This window comes from Papio anubis, chromosome 7 (assembly GCF_008728515.1).
Source record: "Papio anubis isolate 15944 chromosome 7, Panubis1.0, whole genome shotgun sequence".
Lineage (NCBI taxonomy): Eukaryota > Metazoa > Chordata > Mammalia > Primates > Cercopithecidae > Papio > Papio anubis.
The window spans coordinates 120,395,386-120,422,216 of record NC_044982.1 but is presented as its reverse complement, the minus strand read 5'-3'; the positions used below and the strand labels follow the sequence as shown (position 1 = coordinate 120,422,216).

Sequence of the window (26,831 nt, the reverse complement as noted above, 5' to 3'; positions counted from 1 at the left end):
TGAAGATCTGCCAAGATAGCTGTACATGAATCCCTGACCAGTGCAAACTTTGGTATTCTTGTCATAGTTCCTCATCAGTAGGAAAAAAGCTAGATTCCATTCTGTATCCTGAGCCTCCTTAAGAAGAGAATGATACAAAGCATTTTAGAAAGTTCTAAATTATCAACACAAGCCAGGCGTGGTAGCTTACACCTGTAATCCCAGCACTTTGGGAGACTGAGGTGGGCGGATCACCTGAGGTCAGGAGTTTGAGACCAGCCTGGCCAACATGGTGAAACCCTGTCTGTACTAAAAATACAAAAATTAGCCAGGCATGGTGGTGCATGCCTGTAATCCCAGCTACTCGGGAGGCTGAGGCAGGAGAATTGTTTGAACCCAGGAGATGGAGGTTGCAGTGAGCCAAAATCACGCCACCGCACTATAGCCTGGACGACAAAGCGAGACTTTGTCTCAAAAGTAAATAAATATGTAAATTATCAATAATAATGTAATACATATAATACATCTATTATTATGTATTATTATACATCTATTATTATGTATCATTATACATCTATTATTATGTGTTATTATACATCTATGATTATGTATTATTGTACATCTATTATTATATATTATTATAGATGTAATAATCAATACATCTATTAATACAATGGTAAAGAAAAGCATTAGGTTAGGACCCAGAAAGGGACAAGCTTGGGATATTTGGAAAACGACTGTTTGGTCACTCCTTTTTCAGTGATCCTGAATCAGTTAATGACGCAGGTTTTGTTTGTTTCCTGCCTCACACGGGAAAGTAAGAGCTGTGGACTGAGCTAGAGATGGGAGAGGTGCAGTGGTGATGAGTGGCTGGGGAGAATAAGTGGATCAAGCAGTGGGAGGCCTGGGGGAATGTGAGGGCACGGGCGGCAGGCAACTGGAAGACTCACCTGGGAAATCCTTGTCTCACCTGCTCTCTCCTGGGCCCTCCTTGGCCCCCTTTCTTCCTCCACCCCAGCTCCTTCGAATGTTCTTCCGGCAGCAGGATGAGATTCGACGGTTGAAAGAAGAGCTGTCCCAGAAGGACATCCGCATTCGGCAGCTCCAGCTGGAACTGAAAAACTTGCGCAACAGCCCCAAGAACTGTTAGCTCCGCAGCTGGGCGGTTTTCTAAGCCGATCTCTCCGTCGTTTCTACTCGTCCCTTAACTTCTCCCTTACCAGTGACCCCAGAGACAGAGCCAGGACAGGAGAGGGGGCCAGCCTGAGGACCCCCGCCTACCACCTTGAGAACTGGAAGCCAACCTCTGACCTCCTGACCTCATGCTAATAAAAGTCCCCAGCTTCTCCTGGAGACCCCCGCCGGCAGCCCCTTTCCCTGCCACCCCAGGACCCAGGCTTCCCCTCAGTTGGGTGAAGACCACAGACTCTCTGGGGTTGACGTGGACTCTATCTCAGTGGACCAAGAAGCAAAGGGGGAAGCGGGATCTCAGCTAGACTTAGAACTTGGACTTCTCCCCTGTGAAGGGGGCTGCCAGGACATCTCAGCACTCCCACCTGGAGCTCTCAGCATCACTGAAGGTACCACAGCGTAAGTGCTGGACTGCAGGCTGCAGTGATCCCTCTTTCGTCCCACCCCCTCTTCCCCCAGCAGCCCCAGAAGCCTGCCTCACCCGACGAGGGCAGCGAGCGGCCCGGCTTCTTTCTGTCTCTTCCCTTCCCACCCTCTTGTCTTCAGGGAATTCAGAGGATTGCTCTCCAAGGCCATAATGACCCTTTGCCTTCCCCATGATTCTCTTCAAAGCTCTTGCACACCCTTTTCCCATTCAATTTGTGAGCCAGGCAGGGTAGGGATTAGTGTCCCCATTTGACAAATGACAGAACTGAGGGTTGCAATGGGGAAGTGACTTATGAAGTCACCCAGCAGGTCAACAATGGACCCACAACCAGGACCCTGGGTGTTCAGACCCCAAGGCCAGGGCCTTTCCCACTGCATCAAGATGCCAATCCCATTGTGGGCTTCACCAGTGCCCAAGTCTCTGCAGAGAATGAGAACTGGAAGCCACTGCTACCGTCTACCCAGCACCAGTAGTGCCGATGTGCCACACTGCCCAGTTGAGGCCCCTCACGCTGTGCCCCTAGATCCTTCAGGTCCCCACCCTCGGTTGTCACCACCACCCTCCCCAGGGGACTCCATCTGAGATGAGGCCTCATCCTCCTGGAAGCTGAGGCTGAGAAGGGTGGAGCTTGGCCCTGGGGAAGGCAGACCAGGGTCTGATGGCTTCTAGGGATGCTCTGCGTGTGTCTCAGCACCACTATCTCAGCCACTTTCAGCCTTATGCACGTAGAATGACCACAGCCACTCGCATCCGTATAGCACTTTAAAGTTTCTGCAGTCCTTTGACACATAGGATCTCATTGAGCCTCACATCTACTCCCTTCTGCAGATGAGGAAACCGAGAGAAGTGGCCCAAGGTCACGCAGCTCTGAGATGTCACATTTCATTTGATCTTGTACACATGTTCTTTTATTCCTTCTTTTTTCGTCCTTTCATTTCCCACTACCCACAAAGAGTTTATAAACACTGTTCTCAGAAGAGTCACAGTTTGGGGTGAGATCTGGAAATCGAGAAATGGGTGTCCACTCTTTTCTTTCATTAGCTAGGATCTACTAGATGCATTATACTCCATACCTGCTTTTCCCGTGGCCGCCCTACGGAAAATCCCATCCACAGAGGCCAGGGCTACCCAAGCCCCTCCAGGTGAGCTGGGCCTTTCCTCTAAGAACCTCCATCCTCCCAGCCAGCTATGGTAGGGCCTCCTCACCCCGTACCCCACAGCTAGACAGTGTCAGCACTCATCTCCTCCTCCCTACATTTCTGGAGCTTTTTTTTTCTTCCCCAATGACCTTTGTGGTCTTCTGTGATTATTTATGCTGCCTCCCAAGGATAGAATTGAAATAAAATGTTTTCAACTTATCAAACCTGGGCATAGCCATCTCATTTAACCCCGGTGGTTCCTGTTCTTGGTCACCATGGTACCTTGATGGTCAGCTCCCCACCCACAGCTCCTTTGCCTTTCTGGAATGACAACCCACGTCTGTACCTACAGATATAATTTCACACTTTCATTTGTCTCAGCAATATTGACATTTGGGGCGAATAATTCTTTGCTGTGGGCGCTGCCCTATACATTGTAAGATATTTAGCAGTATCCCTGGCCTTCACCAATCAGATGCCATAGCAACTCCCATCCAATTGAGACAACCAAAAATGTCCCCAGATGTTGCCCAAGATCCCCTGGAGTGTCAGAATCACCTCCCGATTAAGAACCACTGTTCTACCACTATTCAATAGATGCTGCCCCGTGTTGGGGTCTGGGTGAGACCAACACTCTACACTGGAATGGTGTCTTGCAGTTTATCAGGCAGGATTCCACGCACTTGACTCATTTGATCTTCATAGAAGTTCTAAATGGTAGGTCCGATTATTCCTGTTTTCAAGAAAAGCAGTCAGGCCCAAAGTGGTGACATGTTCAAGGTCACTCAGCCAGTGTAGTGGGGGAAATACACAGGGACTGGATCTTCTGAGCCAGAGCCAGAGAAGGTCTGTGTTCCCAGTCCCCAGCCAGACTCAGAGCTGGGCAGAGTCTGTTCTGGGAGGGTGGCCAGGGCGCATTCTGAGACCAAGGATGCTAGACATCCTCACTCTCTCAGTAGTCCAACTTTGTCTTAAATAAGAGTTGTCAGGCTGCAAAGTGAACAGACACCCGGCAGTGTGGACACCACAGGAAACTCAGAAGAGCCAGAGGAAAGCAGTGAGGGCCTTAGAAAAGGGGTGAGGAGGAAAGGATAAAGGGCTGCAGAGCAACAGTGGGCAGGATCACAGGGAAGGGGTGGTCCAGGCCTGGCCCTGCCCTCAACTAGTTGTGCAACATTGAATAAGGCTTTTTTTTCTCCCTGGGCCCCATTTTCTCCATCTATAAAATGAGGCAATGGGACAATTTCTAGGGTCCCTTCCTGGTATGTCATCCTAGGTTTCCATTACACCAGCAGTTGAGAGGATGGGACAAATCCCCAAGACCACCCATTGTCTAGCACGAGTGATAAAAAATAAATAAATAAAATAAAAAAGAAATTTATTGGGAAAAGAGAAGCAAAGAATGGCTTCCTACAGGACTTGGGTGCAGAAAATCACTTTTGCTGGGGCTCAGGGAACAGGTAAATAGATAAGGTGATCTGTCTCATATGTACCTCTGTCCCACCTAATCTCCAATTCTGAGCCCAACGGGGCAGCTGTTTGTCATTATTTATTATGGTACACTGTCTAAGGTCGGGCTCGAACTTGCTTTCTGTCTCCCTACTAGCCCATTTTCCCAACTGCATTTGTTGATTAACTCATCAATTCCCCATTGGCTGGCTGTGTATCCTTAATTTCTTCATATGTTATATATTCCATGCCTAGTCTGTTACACTGGCCCCTCTGCCAGTTACACATTGCCAATTACACTGCCTAGTCCAACACATTGCTTTAATTATCATAGTCATGTAGGAGAGTGCCGTTCATGGCTCTTTGAACCTATCCTCACTGCCATGCTCCCTACCAGGTGTCTGCTCCCTTCTGTTCTCCAAGTAAGGATATCTTAGGCTAAACTTCAAACCCTTCTCTTCTATGGAGATGTCCCTAATGCCTTTACCATCAGCAAGAGTATCCTCCTGCGCGTGCCTACAACTGTTTATCCCACCCCTGACACCTAATCGAATTTTCAACTCAGTTTAACACATACCAAGTAGCTGCATCTATTTAGGACCAGGTGCTGGGAACCATGACATGAGAAAGAACAAGCCCTGCTCTTGAGGGGCTCCAGTCAGTGATCTATGTATAGACATCATATCATCCAGCAGGACCTGGAGCCCTTGGAGGCTGGGAAGAGCTTCACCCTAGGCTGGGTTCAGTGTGGAGTGGGCAGTTTGTTCTGGGATTGGACGACTCCTGGGTTGTCTTCCAGCCAGCCTCCTGAGATCCCAAGATGGGCTTGGGCATTTTTAGACTCTCTCCTGGTGCTGGGCAAACATCCCAGACTGCCAGTGGACCGTGCAGAACGTGGCTGCTTCTTCACTGTGGGAAATGACTTCATGTTGAAAACACTCCCACCTCCAGGCCCCCGCCCCCCAGCCTTCCTGCTTGGAAGCCGTGATGGGGGCTGCCTGGAGCAGAGGCACTTACCTTGGCCACAGGAAACATTACCAGATCCTTCTCCTCACCCTGGTCAGCCTGCACAGGGACTGTAGGGCTATGGTGCAGGGAGGGGAAGAGGCCTGCCTGGGATGTTGGCAGAGGCTCCTCATTCTCTGTGTATGTGTGTTTCCTATTTGGGAACAACCTGCAGCCTGTCTTTCCTTGGAATTTTAATTCAGTAACAAGCACAAATGGGTCAGTCTTACTCAGAGAAAGAAGGTGAGTGTCTAGAGATCGGGTGAGAGGAGTTCTAGCAAGCTCCTGTCCCAGAGCCCCTCCCTTGCATCTGGCTTGTCATGCTGCCCAGAATCCCCCCATTAGCACACAGTTTCTTTGGGTTAAGCATTGCCCTTGCCAGAACCATCTCCATGTGCAAATCCCCCTGGGATTGGGATGCAGGTGTGAATCGGGAGAATGGATCCAGCGAAGGGGACATGGGAACAACGAAAGACGGTGGGTCTTGAGTGAGAGGAGGGAGGTAGGGACACTGAGCAGAGATCTTGGATTTCAAGGTCACAGTGATGACAGCAAGATTCAAAGACCAGGAGTTTGTAGAAACTTGAATCCAACCAGCAGGTGGCAGATTATGGCCTTTCTATCAAGCCCATTTTTTCTAAACTGGGTCCCTTTTGCACCTCCCACTCACTCCAGAATTAATGATCCAACCATAGGCACTGAGGCCTCATGGCAAAGCAGGCGCACAGAACAGCCAGGAATCAAAGCACCCCAAGTGGAGAAGGGAGGCTTGAAGGAGGGCAGCCCAGAGACCAACTGTTTCCAAGGCGCAGCCAGAGGAGGGCACGCACCTCACCTTCCTCCCTCTGGGACTGTGGAGACCCTGCCTGGTCTTCCCTGAAGCACAGGAAAGAGGCTTGGTCTGGGTGTTCTCACCCCACCCAGGCAGCCTCTGACCTGCTCTGTGACCTTGAGCAGTTTCCCTACAGGAACAGTGACAGGGAGGGTCCCTTTCTGCCTGGAGAGTCTGCGTTTGATGAGGCTTGGGCTGAGGGGGTGGTAGAAGGAAGAGCTGGAAAGTGAATGGGGGGCAAAAAACCAGGGGTGGGGGCAGCAGGTGTCCAGGCCAGACCTCTGCAGCTCAGCCAAGCACAGCCCAGCCCAACCTGGGGCTTACTGCTCCAGCCCACACAGCCTCCAGGAAGCTCCTGATGAGACAAACAGGACCAGTCGTCCAGGGTCTCTGCTTCCCAGGCATGGGAGCAGCCCAGGACACAGAGGAAGAGGCCAGGGCCAGACCTGGGAAGCCCTGAATTTTTGCCCTGGAAGGCTGGACTCCACCCCAGACCATGCGGAGCTAAGGAAGGGCTTGAATCAGGAGTGGACACCTCCCTCTGGCTGCTTCAGTGGAAGGGATTGGAGGGCAACACAAGCCGGGAAACGGTGGGGGCTGGTGGGTTGTCCAGATAGGAGATAGGAGTGGCCCAGCCTGGGACAGTAGTTATGGCAGACTTAAGAGAGCTTGCTGAGATAAGAAACTGACCTTGATCCAAGGGGTGGGTGGGAGGAGGGGACAGGGAGGCAACAGGGAAGAGGGAGGAAGAAGAGGACAGGTTAGGAGAACTCTCAGAAATGGAATCAGAACTGGGACAGAGATGACCCACCCCCTGCTGTCTAATGGGGCACTCCCCAAAGATAGGGACCGTGTTCTATAATCCCCTTGTAAACCAACAACAGCAATGCTGGCCACAGCTTGCTTAACAAATGTTCCTTTGGCTACCTGAGAAAGGAAGGGCTGGTCTTAGAAAGCATGTTGGGTGCAGGGCGAAGTGGCTCATGCCTACAATCCCAGTAATCCCAGCACTTTGGGAAGCCAAGGTGGGAGGATTGCTTGAGGCCAGGAGTTCCAGACCAGCCTGGTCAACATCGTGAGACCTTATCTTTATTGGAAGGAAGGAAGAAAGGAAGGAGAGAGGAAGAAAGAAAAGAGATATAGCTTGTTGGGATTTTTTAATCACTGAAAGACCTGGCAGGCCCTAGAGCTTCTTAGCAGTGTGATCCAAGTGATTCTAAATCCCCCACCCACCAGCCGTCTCCGATTCTAGCGTATCCCCCACCGGCCTGAAATTCACAGGGCTGTCTGAAAGTCATTCATAATAATGAAATAATGAAAACAGCTTATTTTTCTTTGCCTACTGGAATTTTGAGACAGTTTTCATTCAAAATTATTTTATCAAATATTTATCAAATGCCTTTTCTGCATCGAGTATTGTCCTGGGTGCTAGAATAAGATGTTAGTTCTTGGTCGCAGAGAGGTTCCAGTCTGATTTATAATTAAAATTCATATTCGATGCAGAGAGAAATGTCTGGAGGGACTGAGATAATTAGCAGCGATTATCTCAGGGTAACAGGATAAGACAGGAAGGTATTCTTTAATTTTAAAGACATTTTAAAAGTATGTAAAGGTTAAGGATTTGCCACGACTGTGTCCCTCGGGATGAAGTCTCAGGCTTATTCTGTTCAGTTCACCAGGAATGCCAGGGCTTTTCCTCCCACATCACCACTGTCCCTGTGGAGGGTAGCTGGATGGGGTGAGCAGACAGGGCTGGCCAGGTGTCACTTCCGTTGGACACTTGACAGGTAGGGTCCTGACCAGAAGGCCCAGCCACCACCAAACAGCCCCACAATGCGAGGCATGCCTCATAGGGATCCCAGCACAGGCCACTGTGGCAGCAGATGCTCAGCCTTTCCCTGATCCTCTTGTTGCTGACTCTGCCCTGCCTACCTGATCCCTCCTGATCTGGTTCCACCCACTGATCTCCTCCCACTCCACCCCAGGTGGCCCCAATCCCTAAACTTGCATAAGGTGAGGTACACTGTCTCTTCACCCATTTTCTTCCGAATCTACCACTTGTGGCATAAACCTTATGACCTGCTTTCTCTGGCATTGTGCCCTTTCTTCTCTTCAAATCAAAAGCCTTGGCCAGGCATGGTGGCTCACACCTGTAATCCCAACAGTGGGAGGCCGAGTCAGGAGGATTGCTTAAGCCCAGGAGATTGAAACTAGCCTGGGCAACATAGCAAGACCCCCATATTTACAAAAATGTAAAAAATTTGCCAAGTGTGCTGGTACATGCCTGTTGTCCCAACGACTCAGAAGGCTGAGGCAGGAGGATCCCTTGAGCCCAGGAGGTGGAGGCTGCAGTGAACCGTGATTGCACTCCAGCCTAAGTGACACAGCAGGACCAAGACACTGTCTCAAAAAAAATTAGATAAAAATAAACAAAAGCCTTGGCTTTTAAGACTTCACTGTCGCAGCCATGAATTTTTGCAAATCTATTTAAAAACTCAAAAGCTGGGCACTGACTGTTTATTTATTTGTGTATTCCAGCTATCAGAATCCTGATCCTCCCTTTAGCAATGAAAACTACTGGCTGAGTGGGAGGAGGTACACCAGGAACTGTAGAATCAACTGTGACTACTTCCAAAATCAACCTCTCCCACTCCCTGCACCACACACGTATATATAAAGGGCCAGAGCTATTAAGACCATATGGAATGGAAGAATTTTAATCAATGATAATATGGAACTGGAGAAAAAGTGTCCTTTTGCTAATTTTCAATGAACATCTGCTGGACAATGACACTACAGTAGGTGCCAGTGATATAAAACCAACTGAGATATACAAATCACTGGACCTGAGGACTTGGTTTACAGAAGGATGCAGACCTGTAAATGAGTAATTACAATTCAGTGTGATGAGTACTAGATCAGAGCAATCAAAATGCAGAAGACAGAGGACAGACCTTGTGGTGACAGGTCATCTGAGTCCCTAAAGTGAAAGCAGTTTTCTAACCACTTCGAAGAGGGATAACGGCACCGCAGTCAGAGGAACAGCATGTGCGAAGTGAGAGAAAGGAGGCAGCTGGCATGTGGGGAGAATCCCAAAGGGCTTTGAGTTTCTGAAGCCAACGAGAAGGCTGGCGAGTAGAACAGTCAGCAAAGGGCCTTATACTCAGGCTATTTACTTGGAATGTACTTTTTATACAATGGAAAACCTCAGGAGGTTTTAAAGCATCAGAATGACTGGATGAAATTTGAAACATTTTTTAATAGTGCACACACAATATTTCTCTCTCTCTCTGTGTGTGTGTGTGTGTGTGTGTGTGTGTGTGTATGTAAGAGAAAGAGAAAGTGGTGTATTATACATACAGAGATGCAAAATAAAATATGTTTCTCACTATGGGTTACAATCAACAAACTTTGAAAGCCACTGGTCTAGAACTTGCTAATGGTGCAAAGTAGAGACAAATTGCCTACAGGATTTCCAGGACAGAGGATTTAACCCAGGTGTGGCTGCCAGGGATGGCTTCCCAGAGGCCGTGGGAACTAGGCCTTAAAGGAGGAAAGGGTGTAGGGAAGGGGACAGGGAAAGGCATGAGGGAAAGGCATGACAGAGGAGCCTTAAGAAGTGGCTCCCAAAGCAGTCCTGCTGGATTCCTCCTTAGCCAGAGCCCTGCCTAACAGCCTCAAGATGGTTATCTTGCGGAGACAACATTTCTGTCTCAACACAGAAAAGCTTCTACTGACAGCTTATCTTTTCCTCCCAGCACTTAGTACAACTTATCTGCCACATTGCTCATGTCTCTTTTGACCTTCTGCACCAGGGCACCAAGTTCATTGTCAAAACAGCTGACTTGACTAACAAGCAAGGGCCATTTTCCATTTTCATAAAGACTCCCAAGAAAGAGAAAATTGAATGAGCTCAGATTTGGGTTCAAGTTCTTGCTCAGAAGCTCATTTATTCAGTTGTTGCTAAACTATTTCTAAACCCCACTTTTGCCCATCATAAAATGGGTTAATCATAACTTCCCAGCCTTCCTCCCAAACTTGCAAGCATTAAATTCAATGAGATCTTGGGTGCATCCTAAGTCACAAGGATTGCTGACTGGTTACTTTTCCCATTGTCCAGAAGGCCCAGTTAATGCTGGAGTTCCCAAAGAACAGGCACAGTTTGGCAACCTTGTCATTGCAGTAGAAAAGAAGAGAAGTTATTATTTTATCAGCTGGTCTCAGAGTTCCTTTTAGGGAAGGAAGTGTCTTTGTTTGGGGAAATACCTTGATAGGCCCCTTGGGGGTAAAAGGTGAGGCCCTGAAGACATGAGCTGGGAAGAAAAAAAACAAAGGTCGCCAAATAGCTCTGCGTAAGAAATGAACAGGAATCTGGGGATAAGGAAGAACAAAGGAGGGAGGGAAAAAGAAAGCTAAGCAATGTGGTTAGAAACTAAAGCCCTAATAGGTGGGAAACTGGGGAAGCTCTTAGAGAGATATAAGTTTATATTTTAAATTTTCTGGAATGCAGTTTTGCAATCCAACTCTCCTCTCCAATGTAATCCATTCCCCAAATCTCCAATAAATGTCTATGACACAAGCTGCCCTGTAGAAGCAGGGTAGGTAGGCATCAATAAAGAAAGGGCTATGTTCAACTTTTGGGGCAATTCTGGGACAGAGGTTTGGCCACAAGACAGCAAATAAGGAAATTTAGAGCCAGAGATGACGCTGAGGAACCTAAGCCCAGGGAATTCACAGAAATCTTGCAGAAGGCATGGGGTTTCCCCTAGATTGTGGGATGGGGTTCAAACCAATCTCATGTAGAGTTGAGGTGCTAGAATTACACCAGTAGATACCTGAAACCACTGGCTTTCAATTTTTGTCTATTATGAGGGTGAACATTTCTCCAGGTTTCTCTCTGGCTAAAGTCAATATTATTTGGCTATTATTGATTGAACTTCAGTCATAACTTAATAATCAACCAGACGAGAGGGTACCTCAACTTCTTACTTCTCTTTTCTGACTGCATTCTGATCAGACTACACTCTGGGTAGTGCTTACCTAATGCAAACAGGTAATTTCTTGATGATAATAATCAATTGCATCTGCATGCTATTTAAAGCTTCTTTCCCACCTTATCTGATCAGATGCTGGATCTTCAAAATAACCCTACAAAGCAGGAAAGGCATGGATTCCCCAAGTTAGCAATGAGGAAGCTGAGGTCCAAATAATCAAACAATTAAATGTGGATTGGGCGTGAGAGTCAATCTCTGATCTCAAGGAATGCTGGAGAGACAAGATAGAATTGCATGAAAAGACAACAGCATTGAAGAAGTAGAAACAAATATAAAAACAAACGTCTTAAGGTACAGCACAATTCATTGCTGGAAGAATGATAGAGATCACAGGGCATCCAAAATCAAAGGTAGACCAGTTCTACCTTCTCACAGCCCCACCCACTTCTTTCCATCTTCATGATCATCTCCAAGGCCCTCATTGTCTCCACCCAGATTACCACAACAGCTTCCAGCTTTGTCCCTTTAATTAGTTCTTTTTTTTTTTTTTTTTTTTTTTTTGAGACCTCACTTTGTTGCCCAGGCTAGAGTGCAATGGCGCGATCCTGGCTCACTGCAACCTCTGTCTCCCCAGTTCAAGCAATTCTCCTGCCTCAGTCTCCCATGTAGCTGGGATTACAGACGCCTACCACCACACCTGGCTAAATTTTGTATTTTTAGTAGAGACAGGGTTTCACCGTGTTGGCCAGGCTGGTCTCAAACTCCTGACCTCAAATGATCCATCTGCTTCGGCCTCCCAGAATGTTGGGATTACAGACATGAGCCACCGCACCTAGCCCCTTTCATCACAAGGACACAAAAGTAATTGTTATGATATGCAAATCAAATCACAGTCACTCCCCTACTTAAACCCTTGGTGGTTCCCCATTGCCCTAATGGAAAGTAGAAATTCTTTTTTTTTTTTTTTGAGATTTTTTTAACTTCTTTCTTTTTTGGCCTGGTCCTCTAATCTCTGAGACCTCATCTCTTGCCATTTGCTGCCTGAAACTCTCTGTTCCTTATAGACTGTGGTAATAATAAAATAAATACTTGGCCTTTGTTTTGGGTTCTTGGCACAGAGCTCTTAAAAAGCTGGGAATTTCCTGAAAGATAGGAATATCTTTTGTAATTTATTAGGAGCCCCTTTCCATCATACCTGAGTTTATGCTAATGAGGTGAGTTAGGGTAGAGACTCAAGATGGGACTGGCACCAGAAAGACCAAGTAATTAGAGGATGGAAACTTGGCTGGGCGCAGTGGCTCACACCTGTAATCCTAACACTTTGGGAGGCTGAGGTGGACATATCACTTGAGCCCAGGGGTTCGAGATCAATCTGTGCAACATGGTAAAAACCCATTTCTGCAAAAGAATACAAAAATTAGGCCGGGTGCAGTGGCTCATGCCTGTAATCCCGGCACTTTGGGAGGCTGAAGCGGGCAGATCACAAGGTCAGGAGATCAAGACCATACTGGCTAACATGGTGAAACTCTGTCTCTACTAAAAACACAAAAAATTAGCCAGGTATGGTGGTAGGCGCCTGTAGTCCCAGCTACTCGGGAGGCTGAGGCAGGAGAATGTCATGAACCCAGGAGGCAGAGCTTGCAGTGAGCCAAGATCGCACCACTGCACTCCAGCCTGGGCGGCAGATCGAGACTCTGTCTCAAAAAAAAAAAAATTATTCGGGTGTGCTGGTGCACACCCTGTAGTCCTAGCTACTCGGGAGGCTGAGAGATGGGAAGATCGCTTGAGCCCAGGAGGTCAAGGCTGCAGTGAGCTGTGATCATCCAGCCTGGCAACAGAGTGCCACCCTATAAAAGAGGATAGAAACTTTTCATTGGAATAACATACAAGAAAAAAAAAGAGAATGGAAACTTTCAGCGCCATCCACTGACCTCAAAGTGGAGAAGGGGGGCCTGGAGATAGAGCTCTATAAAACTTTTGATACTATTTTTATTTTATTTATTTATTTATTTTGAGACAGAGTATCACTCTGTCGCCCAGGCTGGAGTGCAGTGGCATGATCTTGGCTCACTGCAACCCCCGCCTCCTGGGTTCAAGCAATTCTCCTGCATCAGCTTCTGTAGTAGCTGGGACTACAGGCACGTGCCACCACACCCAGCTAATTTTTGAATTTTTACTAGAGATGGGGTTTCACTATGTTGGCCAGGCTGGTCTTGAACTCTTGACCTTAAGTGAACTGTGTGCCTGGGCCTCCCAAAGTGCTGGGATTACAGATGTGAGCCACCACGCCCAGCCTTAATTTTATTTTAAAGACAGGGTCTCACTCTGTCACCCAGGCTGCAGTGCAGTGGCATGATCATAGCTCACTCAGCCTCGTTAAACCCTGGGACTCAAGAGATCCTCCCACCTCAGCCTCCTGAGTACCTGGAACTACAAGTATGTGCCACTACACTAGGTTAATATTTTTACATTTATTTATTTATTTATTTATTTATTTATTTATTTATTTTTGTGATGGAGTTTCGCTCTTGGTGCCCAGGCTGGAGTGCAATGGCATGATCTCAGCTCACCACAACCTTCACCTCAAGTGAATCTCCTGCCTCCGCCTCCCAAGTAGCTGGGATTACAGACATGCGCCACCACACCCAGCTAATTTTTTGTATTTTTAGTAGAGATGGGTTTTCTCCATGTTGGTCAGGCTGGTCTCGAACTCCCAGTCTTAGGTAATCTGCCCATCTCGGCCTCCCAAAGTTTTGGGATTATAGGCGTGAGCCACTGCGCCCGGCCTACTTTTATTTTTGTATGGAGACAGGGTCTCACTGTGTTGCCCAGGTTGGTCTTGAACTCCTTGCCTCAAGTGAACCTCCCATCTTGACCTCATAAAGTGCTGGGATTACAAGCATGAGCCACTGCTCTATACACCTTTTTATTTTTTTGAGATGAAGTCTAGCTCTGTCATCCAGGCTGGAGTACAGTGGCACAATCTCAGCTCACTGCTACCTCCACCTCCCAGGCTCAAGAGTTTCTAACGCCTCAGCCTTCCGAGTAGCTGGGATTATGGGCGCCCGCCATCATGCCCAGCTAATTTTTGTATTTTTAGTAGAGACAACATTTTGCCATGTTGGCCAGGCTGGTCTTGAACTCCCAACCTCAAGTGATCTGCCTGCCTCGGCCTCGCAAAGTGCTGGGATTACAGGTGTGAACCACCTCGCCTGGCCTCTATACAACTTTTGAACGGGAAGCTTCTGAGAGCTTCTGAGTTGGTGAATGCACCCCAACTACCCAGGGCCAGAAGCTCCTGCACTCAGGACCCTCGCAGACCTGGCCTATGTACCTTTTCATCTGGCTGTTCATTTGTATACTTTAGGATATCCTTTATAATAAAAACTTAACTGTAAGTAAAGTGCCTATCTGAGTTCTGCAAGCCATTCTAGCAAATTAACAAACCTGAGGAGGGGTTCATGAGAACCCCTGATTTACAGCCAGTTGGTCAGAAGTACAGGTGGTCTGAGATTTGGGACTGGAGTCTGAAGTGGGCGCAGTCTTGTGCAACTGAGCCCTGAAGCTGTGGGGTCCACACTAATTCTGGGTAGGTAGCGTCAGAATTGAATTGAATTGCTGGGTACCCAGCTGGTGTCGGGGAATTGGTTGGTGTCAAAAAACATCCCAGACAGACCTTTTTGTTTTGGTTTGTTTTTCTGATTTCCTGAGCTGTGTCCAGGGACTGTCTTGCCTCCTAGTCTTCGTATAGCGCATTCCTTCTGCATGGATCACCTGCCTGCTCTCTTGGTCTGGTAAATTTCGACTCATCTTTCAGGGCTCAGGTTCAATGCCACCTCTGAAGAAACATCCTTTACATCACTAGAACAGTCAGAACCTACACCCTGGTAATCCCATAGCATCCTCAATTTCCCCATCCCAACACTCATCGCACTTCACCATTGTTACTGATATAATTGTCTGTCTTCCCCAAGCGTGAAGGCAGTTCTGTAAGCCATTGAGAGATGGACCATGTCTGTCTTGTTCACCATTGTATCCAGCATCTGGCACAGTGCCTAGTAGGTCATAGGCACTCACTAAGTATGTATTGAGTTCAGAATGAATGAATAAATGAATGTTGTAGGAATTCAGAAGAAACAAGAGATTAGTATAGACTGAGGAAAGAGGTAGGCTAGGACTTGAATAACAAGTAGAGGAGCTTCCACCATCACCTAATACATCAGGGACAAACCATGGCTTCCTACCTCCAACCCAGGAGGCAACTACAAAAACAGAAAGAGCATTGAACTACGAGACAGAAGAGCAGGCTCCAGTCCTGCCTCTGTGCCTCAGTGTGTAACTTTGAACATATAATTCAATTTCTGAGCCTGAGTTTCCTCATCTGTAAAATGAAGCCTCTATAACCCACCTAGAAGGGTTTCTCTGAGGTTTGGTGAGGTCCTGAATGTGATAGACCCCCACACAAAATAGACCTGACCAGATGTGCGTGGATTTATTTTCAGCCACACTGCCTCTGTCTCTAAGATTTCCCAAAGCACTGGCTGAGAGCCCACCTGAGAAAAGCCTGCATCTGTCAACCCAGCTTCCTGGACCTAAGCACACTCATCCTGCCCAGGCTTATGTGTCATCTTGTCCCTCTTCCCCAGCACCAGCACGCAGCACCCAAAGCCTTCCTCACACCGAAGAGAACCACGCTCTGAAGACTACCACCTACTACCACCTGCAAGAGCGGAAGACTTGAAGGCATTTACCTCCCACAAGGGAGATACTTTCCTCTATCAATTTCTGAGTAAAGTATATTTTCAGGGTTGGGCGCAGTGGTTCACATTTGTAATCCCAGCACTTTGGGAGTCCAAAGTGGGCAGATCACCTGAGGTCAGGAGTTCGAGACCAGCCTGGCCAACATGGTAAAACCCCACCTCTACTAAAAATTCAAAAATTAGCCAGGTGTGGTGGTGCATGCCTGTAATCTCAGCTACTTGGGAGGCTGAGGCAGGAGAATCGCTTGAACCTGGGAGGTACAGGTTGCAGTGAGTTGAGATCGCGCCACTGCACTCCAGCCTGGCTGACAGAGTGAGACTCTGTCTCAAAAAAAAAAAAAAAAAATTTCAAAATTAAATTCTCCGGAATTTTAACTCTCCACTTTAATTCCTGGTGTCAGACAGCAGGACCCCCCAAGTTCCCCATGGGAGGCCAAGGTAGGTGGATCACTTGAGGCCAGGAGTTCAAGACCAGCCTGCCCAACATGGCAAAACTCTGTCTCTACCAAAAATACAAAAATTAGCCAGGCCTGGTGGCTCATGCCTGTAGTTTCAGCTACTCAGGAGGCTGAGGATTGAGGCAGGAGAATCGCCTGAACCCAGGAGGTGGAGGTTGCAGTGAGCTAAGATAGTGCCACTGCACTCCAGCCTGGGTAACAGAGTGAGACTCCATCTCAACAAGAGAAAAAAAAAAAAAGAAGAAGAAGAAAGGGAGGAGGAGGAGGAGAAGGAGGAGGAAGAAGAAGAAGAAGAAGAAGAAGAAGAAGAAGAAGAAGAAGAAGAAGAAGGAGGAGGAGGAGGAGGGAGGAGGGAGGAGGAGGAGGAGGAGGGAGGGAGGGGAGGAGGAGGAGGAGGAGGAGGGAGGAGGAAGAGGAGGAAACCAGAGATTCAGAGCATGAGGGGTACTCAACTCACTGTTGCTGGGATGGGTGGGGACATGAAAAGCGTGAGAAAGAATGAAGACAGCCTCTAGGAGTAAAGATACCCCCAAGTAACCACCAGGGAGGAAACAGGATCCTCAGTCCTACAATTGCAAGAAACTGAGTTCTACCAACCCGAATGAGCTTGGAAGTAGATTCTCCCCTAGAACCTGCAGATAAGAGCCTAGTCTTGCTGACACCTTGGTTTCAGCCTTATGAGAACCCTAAACAGAAAACCCAGCCTAGCTTCCCTAGACTGCTGACCCACAGAGCTGTTAGATAATAACTAGGTGTTGTTTTACGAAACTACATTTGTGGTGACTTGTTACTATAGCAATAGAAAACTAATACAGTGGCTGGGCATGGTGGCTCACGCCTGGGATACCAACACTTTGGGAAGCTGAGGCAGGAGGATTGCTTGAGCCCAGGAGTTTGAGACCAGCCTGGGCAACGTGGTGAGATCCCTATCTCTAATTTTTTTTTTTTTTAAATAACAAAATAAAACTAATACAGGGAGACAAGGTCTGTCTTTGGGGGGTCCCTTGACCAAGAGCTTAGTCCTAAGCTACCTCAGCTATAAATTGCTGTATATCTAAGCATGTCTGGAGGGTTTGGAGTGGGGGTGGGGGGCTAGGCCAGAGACAGAAAGACTAAAGGAGGGAGAATCATTTTTCATAAAGGTCAGAAAAGCTTCTCTCAGAAGAGAAATACACCCTACAAGGCTGTTCCAAGGACCCAGCCCTGAGGGTGAGGAGCAGCAGGAGAGCCCCTCATGTGTGGAGACGGTTTCGATCCTGTGAGGGCACAGGATGAAAGCCCTCCCCAGGGAATATGTGACCGCTGGCTTTAGGCCCACAGGACAAGCGAGGGACAGAAACTGACTGAGGAAGGGTCAGGTGGACTAATTGGGAATCACATGTGAGATCCCTTGGGGATTCCCTAAGCTGGTTGAGAGGGAGTTGAGAGGCTCTAAGATTCCTGCAATTCCATGGAAGAGACTGAGTCAGAGAAACACTGTTTTATTCATGCTCTTTACGATGTAATTATATTCTGTTACCCAAGCTGGTATGGCTTGGAGAAACGGAGTGCCCAAGGCCTACTAATCCCCAAGGGCAAAATAAAAAGTTTTAAAGAGTCAGAAATGGCTAGTTGCGGTGACTCACGCCTGTAATCCCAGCACTTTGGGAGGCCGAGGCAGGAGGATCATCTGAGGTCAGGAGTTCAAGATCAGCCTGGCCAACATGGTGAAACCCCGTCTGTATTAAAACTACAAAAATTAGTTGGGCATGGTAGTGGGTGCCTGTAATCCTAGTACTCAGGAGGCTGAGGTGAGAAAATCGCTTGAACCCAGGAAGCGGAGGCTGCAGTGAGCCGAGATTGCGCCATTGCACATTGCACTCCAGCTTGGGCAACAAGAGTGAAACTCCATCTCAAAAAAAAAAAAAAAAGTCCGAATGGAGGCTTAGGAAGGGAAATATAAAGGGGATGGCTTTGAGTCAGACACAGCTGGGTACTAACCCTTCCTCCAGCGGCTTGCACAGGTTTCTTTAGCTTTCTGAGATTTAGTTTCAAACCCCAAAAATAAAGAGATGATAAAAGGACCTATATCACAAAGGACTATGAAGAAACAGAAGGCAGGTTATTTATTGATCATCACATCACATGAGGAAAAATACACTCCATACTATATTTTCCAATTCAAAAACCCTGATTTTTCCCACTTTAACATCTTCAAATCATTCAACCATGCAGCAGTTCTGAGACACTTTTATTGCTTGCACTTGCAAAATCAGTGTTACTCGTTAGGGAGAAAATTCCAAAGGCAAAATATGAAGTGTCCTATTAAGAAATGCTGGCCAGGCACAGTGGCTCATGTATGCAATCCCAGCACTTTGGGAGGTTGAGGTGAGCAGATCACTTGAGGTCAGGAGTTCGAGAACAGCCTGGCCAACATGGTAAAACCCCATCTCCACCAAAAATAAAAATAAAATAAAATAAAATAAAAATTTAGCTAGACATGGTGGCACACGCCTGTAATCCCAGCTACTCGGTAGGCTGAGGTGGGAGAATTGCTTGAACCTGGGAGGCAGAGGTTGCAGGAAGCCAAATCATGCCACTGCACTCCAGCCTGGGTAACAGAGCAAGCCTCAGTCTCAAAAAAAAAAAAAAAAAGAAATGCTGCCTCTTCAACCTCTTGCTAACACTGAGTATACAATCTTGTGTCAAAAAAACACAGACATCAACGATGCTGAGCCATCGTGATTCAGAAGAACCAGACTCTAATTGTGGAGAAGTCTTAGGAGAGCCATAACCAATTTATTTTGCTTATATTTGTTTTTTATGTGCACACAAGAGAGACACAGGATCAAAGAAAATCTGTCTAAATAAGTCTAAAAGAGCCCTTCAATAAGTACAAAAACTTCTTAAAAATTTCAAGTGATGAAAAGATGCCGAGAAAATACAAGCATTATTTATTATGCCCAGCTAACTTCTAGGAAAATCAAGGTCTAGGGAATATTCACAGTGTAGCCAAGGCCTTATAGCAGCAAACAGCAGAACAGAGAAATGAAGCAAATGGTCTCAGGCCTACCACAGAGGCCAGTTTGGTGTGGCTGGCATCTATCAGCTATGTCCTAAATTCTTCACAAGGAGCCTGAGAAATGTGACCTTAGCCCACCAGAGGTATTACACTTCAGTTTCGTCCGCTGAGAGTATGTGTTTACACATACACACAACTTTCAAACAGAGGAACTGGTTGAGAAATGTAAAAACACTGTGAAGAACAACATTCCGAGGAAAATAATAAAGCCACTTGCATTTGTCCCTCAAGGGCAAAGCTTCAGAAGATATGTTTGCAGACCCTTATAAAACACTGGGGTTTCCTAAGCCCAGGGTTCATTGACTGGAATGCAAATTCACTGTATGTATAGCATCCACTGACTACTGACTGTGGTATGAGTTATAAGGTTCTTTGTCTTTGACCCAGGATGCGCAAGTTCAGAGTCTTTTTTTTTTTTCTTTACTTTTTATACCATCAGTAGAGGCAGACAAAAACATCTTGAATCTTCTACTAGCATAAAATTGTGGCAGGCTAATTTGTATGCTTGCAAGTAGAATATTACCTCAGAACCTTCATGGTTCTTGTTAACTATGTGAAGTTGTTTCTTTGTGTGTTTTTTTTGTTTGTTTGTTTTGTTGTTTTGTTTTGTTTTGTTTTTTCTGAGACAGAGTCTCACTCTGTTGCCTAGGCTGGAGTGCAGTGGCACAATCTCGGCTCACTGCAACTTCCACCTTCCAGGTTCAAGTGATTCTCATGTCTCAGCCTCCCAAGTAGCTGGGATTACAGGCATGCACCACCACACCCAGCTAGTTTTTGTATTTTTAGTAGAGATGGGGTTTCCCCATGTTGACCAGGCTGTTCTCAAAATCCTAACCTCAAGTGATTCGCCTGCCTCGGCCTCCCAAAGTGTGGAATTACAGGTGTGAGCCACTACACCTGGCCTATGTGAAGTTTTATACCATTATTTGGAGTTAGACTGTGATAATTTAAAGATGTACATGGTAGACTTTAGAGCAATCATTCAAAAGTAAAATACAGATAGAGCTAATAAGCCAAAAGTAGGGATAAAATAAAATCATTAAAGTATTTTATGAATTAAAAAAGAAGTAAAAAAGAAAAAACAAGGAAAAATGGACAAAGAACAGTAGGGACAAATAGAAAACAAATAACAAGCTGGTGTATTTAAATACAACCATATTTATAGTTACATTAAATAAAAATGGCCCAAACTCTCCAATTAAAAGGCAGAGATGTCTGACTATATAAAAAGTCTACCTAAATAAGCCCTAAATATAATGCATAGGTAGGTTAAGAGTAAAAGAATAGAAAAAATATAATATATATGAAGCAAACACTAATCATGAAAAAAGTTGAAATGGATGTATCGATTTGTGCAAAGTGAACTTCAGGAGAAAGGATTATAAGTAGAAATAAAGACTGACATTTTATGATGAGAAGTTTATGTCAAGAAGACATAACTAAATATGCATACACCAAGTAATAGAGCTTCAAAGTACATGAAAAAAGAACTGACAGACTGAAAGACAAAATAGACAAATCTACAATTTCAGTTGTAGATTTCAACACTTATCTCTTACTAATTGACAGAACAAGGAGATAGAAAACCAATAAGTATATAAAATATTTAAATAATACTATTAAATAACTTAACCTGATATACAGTTACAAAACATGATACCCAGCACTGGCAGAATACATATCTTGTTCAAGGGTACATAGAACATTTACAAATATAGACCATATTCTAAGCCATATACAATCTCAATAAACTTGTAAGGAATGAAATTATACAAAATATATTCTCTGAGCATGACAGAATTAAATTAAAGAGGAGGGCCAGGTACAGTGGCTCACACCTGTAATGTAATCCCAGCACTTAGGGAGGCCGAGCGGGACAGATAACAAGGTAAAAAGTTTGAGACCAGCCTGGCCAACATGGTGAAACCCCATCACTACTAAGAATACAAAAATTATCCGGGTGTGGTGGCACATGCCTGTAATCTCAGCTACTCGGGAGGCGGAGGTAGGAGAATTACTTAAACCTGGGAGGCGGAGGTTGCAGTGAGCTGAGATCGTACCACTGCACTCAGCCTGGGCGACAGAGTAAGACCCTGTCTTGGAAAAATAATTAATTAATTAAAGAGGAAAAAGAAAAATATCTAGATAATCCCTAAATATTGAGAAATGAAACAGTATAATTCCATGTAACCCAAGAGTTAAAGAAGAAATTGCACTGATGGCTGAGCATGGTGGCTCACGCCTGTAATCCCACCACTTTGCAAGGCCAAGGTAGGTGGATCACCTGAGGTCAAGAGTTCGAGGCCAGCCTGATCAACATAGGGAAACTCCATCTCTACTAAAAATACAAAATTTAGCTGGTGTGGTGGTACATGGCTATAATCCCAGCTACTCAGGAGACTGAGGCAGGAGAATCGCTTGAATCTGGGAGGAGGAGGTTGCAGTAAGCCAGCATGGCATCACTACTCCAGGCTTGGTGACAGAGTGAGACTCTGTCTCAAAAAGAAAAAAGAAAGAAAAGAAAGAAAGAAAGAAAAGAAAAGAAAGAAAGAAATTGCACTGAAAAATAGAAAATATTTATTACTGAATGAAAATAAAAACACAATAAGCAAAAATTTATAAGACACATCTAAAACGGTGCTAATAAATTAGAGAGTAATATATAGCTTTAATTGGTTACTTTGGATAAGAAGTGCCTAAAAGCAGTGTTCTAAGCCTCTATATGAAGAAACTAGAAAAAAAGAGCAAAATACACCCAAAGTAAATGGGAAGGAAATCATAAAGAGTAGAATTAATGAAATAGAAAATGGACAAAGAGGGCAAGTGCAGTGGCTCTCGCCTGTAATCCTAGCACTTCGAGAGGCCAAGGCGGGCAGATTGCTTGAGCCCAGGAGTTTGAGACCAGCCTGGGCAACACGGCAAATTCCCTGCCTCTACAAAGAATACAAAAATTAGCCAGTCATGCCGTGCGTACCTGTAGTCCCAGCTACTTGGGAGGCTAAGGTGGGAGGATGGCTTGAGCCCAGAAGAGACTGGTGCCACTGCACTTCTGGCCTGGGTAATAGAGACAAACTCTGTGGGCTTAGAACAAGAAGAAGAAGAATAACAGACAAACACAAATAATTGAACAAATAAATAATAAAATAAATAAATGAAATAAAATATAAAAATGAAGAAATAGAATGAATAAATGAATAATGATTAAATGAATGATGAATGAATGAGAATGACGATAATGAATGAATGAATATATCGAATGATAATGAATGAGAATGAATGATAATGAATGAAGAATGCATCGATAATGGAATGATAATGGAATGATGAATGAATTTATTAAATTAATGATGAATGAATGATAAATGGTACGACACGAATGACAATGTAATGAGAATGAATGATAATAGCCGATAGCCGAATGAGAATGGAATGATGAATAGGCCGAGGAATGAATGAGATGAATGATAATGAAATGATAGTCGAATGAGAATAGCCGATAATGAATGACAATGCAATGATAAATGCAATGACAATGGAATGACAATGAAATGACAATGAAATTTATTAAATAAATAAATAAAATAACAACAACAAAGATGACAGGAGAACGTCAATCAACTCATCGTCTGATCTTCGAGACGGATGACCGACTCTTCGCCTGCTGAGTGCAGGCAGTGGCACAATCTCTGCTCACTGCCAGCTCCACCTCCGGGTTTATGCCATTCTCCTGCCTCAGCTCCTCCCTCAGGTAGCTGGGACTACAGGTGCCCACCACCAAGCCCAGAATAACTTTTTTTTTTTTTTTTTTTTGTATTTTTAGTAGAGAGATCGAGTTTCACCGTGTTAGCCAGGATGGTCTCAATCTCTCTCCTGACCTCGTGATCCACCCACTGGCCTCCCCAGAGTGCTGGGATTACAGGCGTGAGCCACCGCAGCCTGGCCTTCCTTTTTTTTTTTTTTTTTTTGAGACAGGGTCTTGCTTTGTTGCCCAGGCTGGAGTGCAGTGGCCTGACCATGGCTCCCTGCAGCCTCAAACTCCCTGGCTCAAGTGATTCTCCCACCGCATCCCCCCATCCCCTCAGTAGCTGGGAATTCAAGCACATGCCATCCACCTGGCTAAGTATTTTTTGTTGTTATGGAAACAGGGTCTCACTTATGTTGCCCAGGCTGGTCTTGAACTCCTGGCCTCAAGTGATCCTTCCATCTCAGCCTCCCAAAGTGCTGGGATTACAGGTATGAGCCATCGTGCCCAGCTAAATTTTTTTTTTTTTTTTTTTTTTGAGAAAGAGTCTTGCTCTGTCACCCAGGCTGGAGTGCAGTGACACGATCTTGGTTCACTGCAACCTCTACCTCCTAGGTTCAAGTGATTCTCTTGCCTCAGTCTCCCAAGTAACTGGGGTTACAGGCATGTCCCACCACACCCAGCTAATTTTTGTATTTTTAGTAGAGACGGAGTTCCCCCGTGTTGGCCAGGCTGGTCTGAAACTCCTGACCTCAGGTGATCTGTCTGCCTCAGCCTCCCAAAGTGCTGGGATTACAGGCATGAGCCACCGCACCTGGCCTTAAAACTGGATCTTTGAAAAGATGAACAAAGTTGATAAACTAGCTCAACTGGTCAAGAAAAAAAGAAGACTCAAATTAACAATGAAAGGGAAATTAAAAAGGGGACATTACCACTGATACTTCAGCTGTGAGAAGGATAATAAGGGACTACTATAAACAACTTATGCCCACATATTCTAAAACTTAGATGAAATGGACAAATTCCTTGAAAGACACAGAGTACAATTCTTACTGTAGAAGAAATTAAAACAGTCCCATATTTACTTGAAACATTAAATTTGTAATTTAAAAATCTTTCCTCAAAGAACACACCAGAACATTTGGCTTCACTGGTGAATTCTAGAAAACATTTAAGAAAAAAAAAATCTATAAACTTTCTTTAAATTGAAGAAAAAGTAACACTTCTCAAGACATTTTCTAAGTCTAGTAGTACCCTGATACTTAAACTAAACAAAGGCATTACAAGAAAATAAAATTACATACTAATATACTTCATGGACATAGATGGAAAAAAATTCTAGACAAAATTTTAAAAAATTGAATTCAGTAATATATAAAAAGGATAATACGTCATGATCAAGTGGGCTTTATTCCAGGAATTCAAGGGTAATTTGATAAAACAGATGATAAAACCCATATAAGTATCTCAACAGATATAGAAAAAGCATGTGAGGCTGGCCTCGTGGCTCACGCCTGTAATCCCAGCACTTTGGAAGGCCAAGGCAGGTGGATCACTTGAGGTCAGGAGTTTGAGACCAGCCTGGCCAACATGGCGAAACCCCATCTCTACTAAAAGTACAAAAAAAAAAAAAAAAATAGCTGGGTGTGGTGGTGTACCTGTAATCTTAGCTACTCAGGAGGCTGATGCAGGAGAATCACACGAACCTGGGAGGCAGAAGCTTCACTGAACCGAGACTATGCCACTGTGCTTCAGCCTGGGCAGGCAACAGAATGAAGATCTGTCTAAAAAAAAAAAAAAAAAAGGAAAAACAACAACAACAGGCTGGGTGCAGTGGCTCACGCCTGTAACACCAGCACTTTGGGAGGCCGAGGTGGGCAATTTACCAGGTCAGGAGTTCAAGACCAGCCTGGCCAACATGGTGAAACCCCGTCTTTACTAAAAATACAAAAAATTAGCTGGGCGTGGTGGCATGTGCCTGTAATCCCAGCTACTCAGAAAGCTGAGGCAGAAGAATTGCTTGAACCTGGGAGGTATAGGTTGCAGTGAGCTGAGATCATACCACTGCACTCCAGCCTGGGCGATAGAGCAAGACTCTGTCTAAAAAAACAAAAAACAAAAACCAAAAAGAACAAAAAAAAAAACCCAGAAAAGTATGTGACACAACTCAACACTCAACCAGGCGAGGTGGCTCATAACTGTAATCCCAGCACTTCAGGCAGGAGGATTGCTTGAACTCAGGAGTTTGTGACCAGCCTGGGCAATAAAGGGAGGCCTCATCTCTACTGAAAAAAATAAATCAGCCAGGTGTAGTTGTGTGTGCTGTGGTCCCAACTATTCAAGAGGCTGAGGTGGGAGGATTGCATAAGCCCCAGGGATCAAAGCTGCAGTGAACTGTGAAGGCACCATTGCACTGCAACCTGAGTGACAGAGCAAGACCCTGTCTCAAACAAGCAAACAAAATATCTCCCCATAATATATATTAACAATTCAACCTCATTCACATTTAAAACTCTTATCACACTAGGAATAGAAGGGAACTCCCTCACCCCGATAAAAGGCATCTAAAAAAAATTTAAAAAATTAAAAAAATAAAAAAATAAAAACACAGCTACTCAGGAGGCTGAGGCAGGAGAATGGCCTGAGCCTGGGAGGCGGAGCTTGCAGTGAGCCGAGATCGCGCCACTGCACTCCAGCCTGGGTGACACAGCGCGAGACTCCGTCTCAAAAATAAATAAATAAATAAATAAATAAAAGGCATCTAAAAACAACTACAGCTCTCATCATACCTAATGGTGAAAGATGAATGCTTTCTTCTAAGATTGGGAACAAGGGTAAAGATAGCCATTCTCACAACTTCTATTCAGAATTGTACTGGAGGTCCTAGCCTGTGTAATAAATCAAGAAAAAGAAATAAAAGGTAAGCAGATTGAAAAAGAAGAAAAAGGGGAAGTATCTGTTGCTGTGGCTGTGGGCCTGGGATTCCCAGCCATGGCAGGTTCCTCCGGGGAGCAGGATAAAGGCCAGACAGTACGGCCTCCATGGTCCCTTTCTACTGGGCCCAGCCAAGCCACGTAAGCTTCACCTTTGCAACAGCCTCACTGGGAGCAAGGACACATTTGTACCTCAAGATGGGAGAAAGGTGACATGGTCCAGGCCAACCATCTAAGATGTATGTCCCACAGGGCACGCCAGGTCCTACATCTCTTTCGTTATCTTGAGAAGAGTGTTGAAGGATTACTTCAAATGTGATGTCCTTTATTGCAAGAACATTAGGGACATTGGTGATAAGAACTACTTGTTGAGGAGTATAGGGAGAAGAAGTCCCAGGTGGCACAGCTCCTGGGGCATGTTCACACTGCCCTGAAGCCATTTTTAGTAAAATTCAATGAGACCACAGATCCTGATAAAAAGCAGATGCTATAATGAATTCAGCACATCATGAAGCTTGACACAGAACCGCTTGAGAAAGCTGTGTAGTGCAGACTTGCAGGAGAGAAAGTCAACAGCTGTGTGCAAGGATTGTTGGAAGAGGCCAAGGATTTGCTTTCTGAGTTGCTGGATTCCACATTCTGGAGTCAGGTGACTGACAATTTCATTTTCTCCAAACTGCCCAAGTTCTGGGATGGGGAGTTCCACAAATATGTGGAAACTCTGAACGTCCTCTCTCTGGATGTTTTAACCAGTTAGTGTGTATGTGCCAGAAATTGTGAATTTTGGCCAGGTGTGGTGGCTCACTCCTATAATCCCAGCACTTTGGGAGGCTGAGGCGGGCGGATCACGAGGTCAGGAGA

The 26,831-nt window shown here is 45.4% G+C and overlaps 1 protein-coding gene and 1 pseudogene across 3 annotated transcripts in view; both read left to right on the top strand.

Moving 5' to 3' along the window:
• Positions 1–2,960, top strand: part of CORO2B (coronin 2B) — a 151,377-nt gene extending 148,417 nt beyond the window's left edge. For all 3 annotated transcript variants that reach the window (XM_031668545.1, XM_031668544.1, XM_031668546.1), the window contains exon 12: positions 998–2,960. In XM_031668545.1, the coding sequence (XP_031524405.1) occupies positions 998–1,129 (132 nt within the window). In that variant the 3' untranslated portion in view covers positions 1,130–2,960. The remainder of the gene's footprint in view (positions 1–997) is intronic.
• On the top strand, positions 2,653–26,831 carry LOC100998399 (annotated as a pseudogene).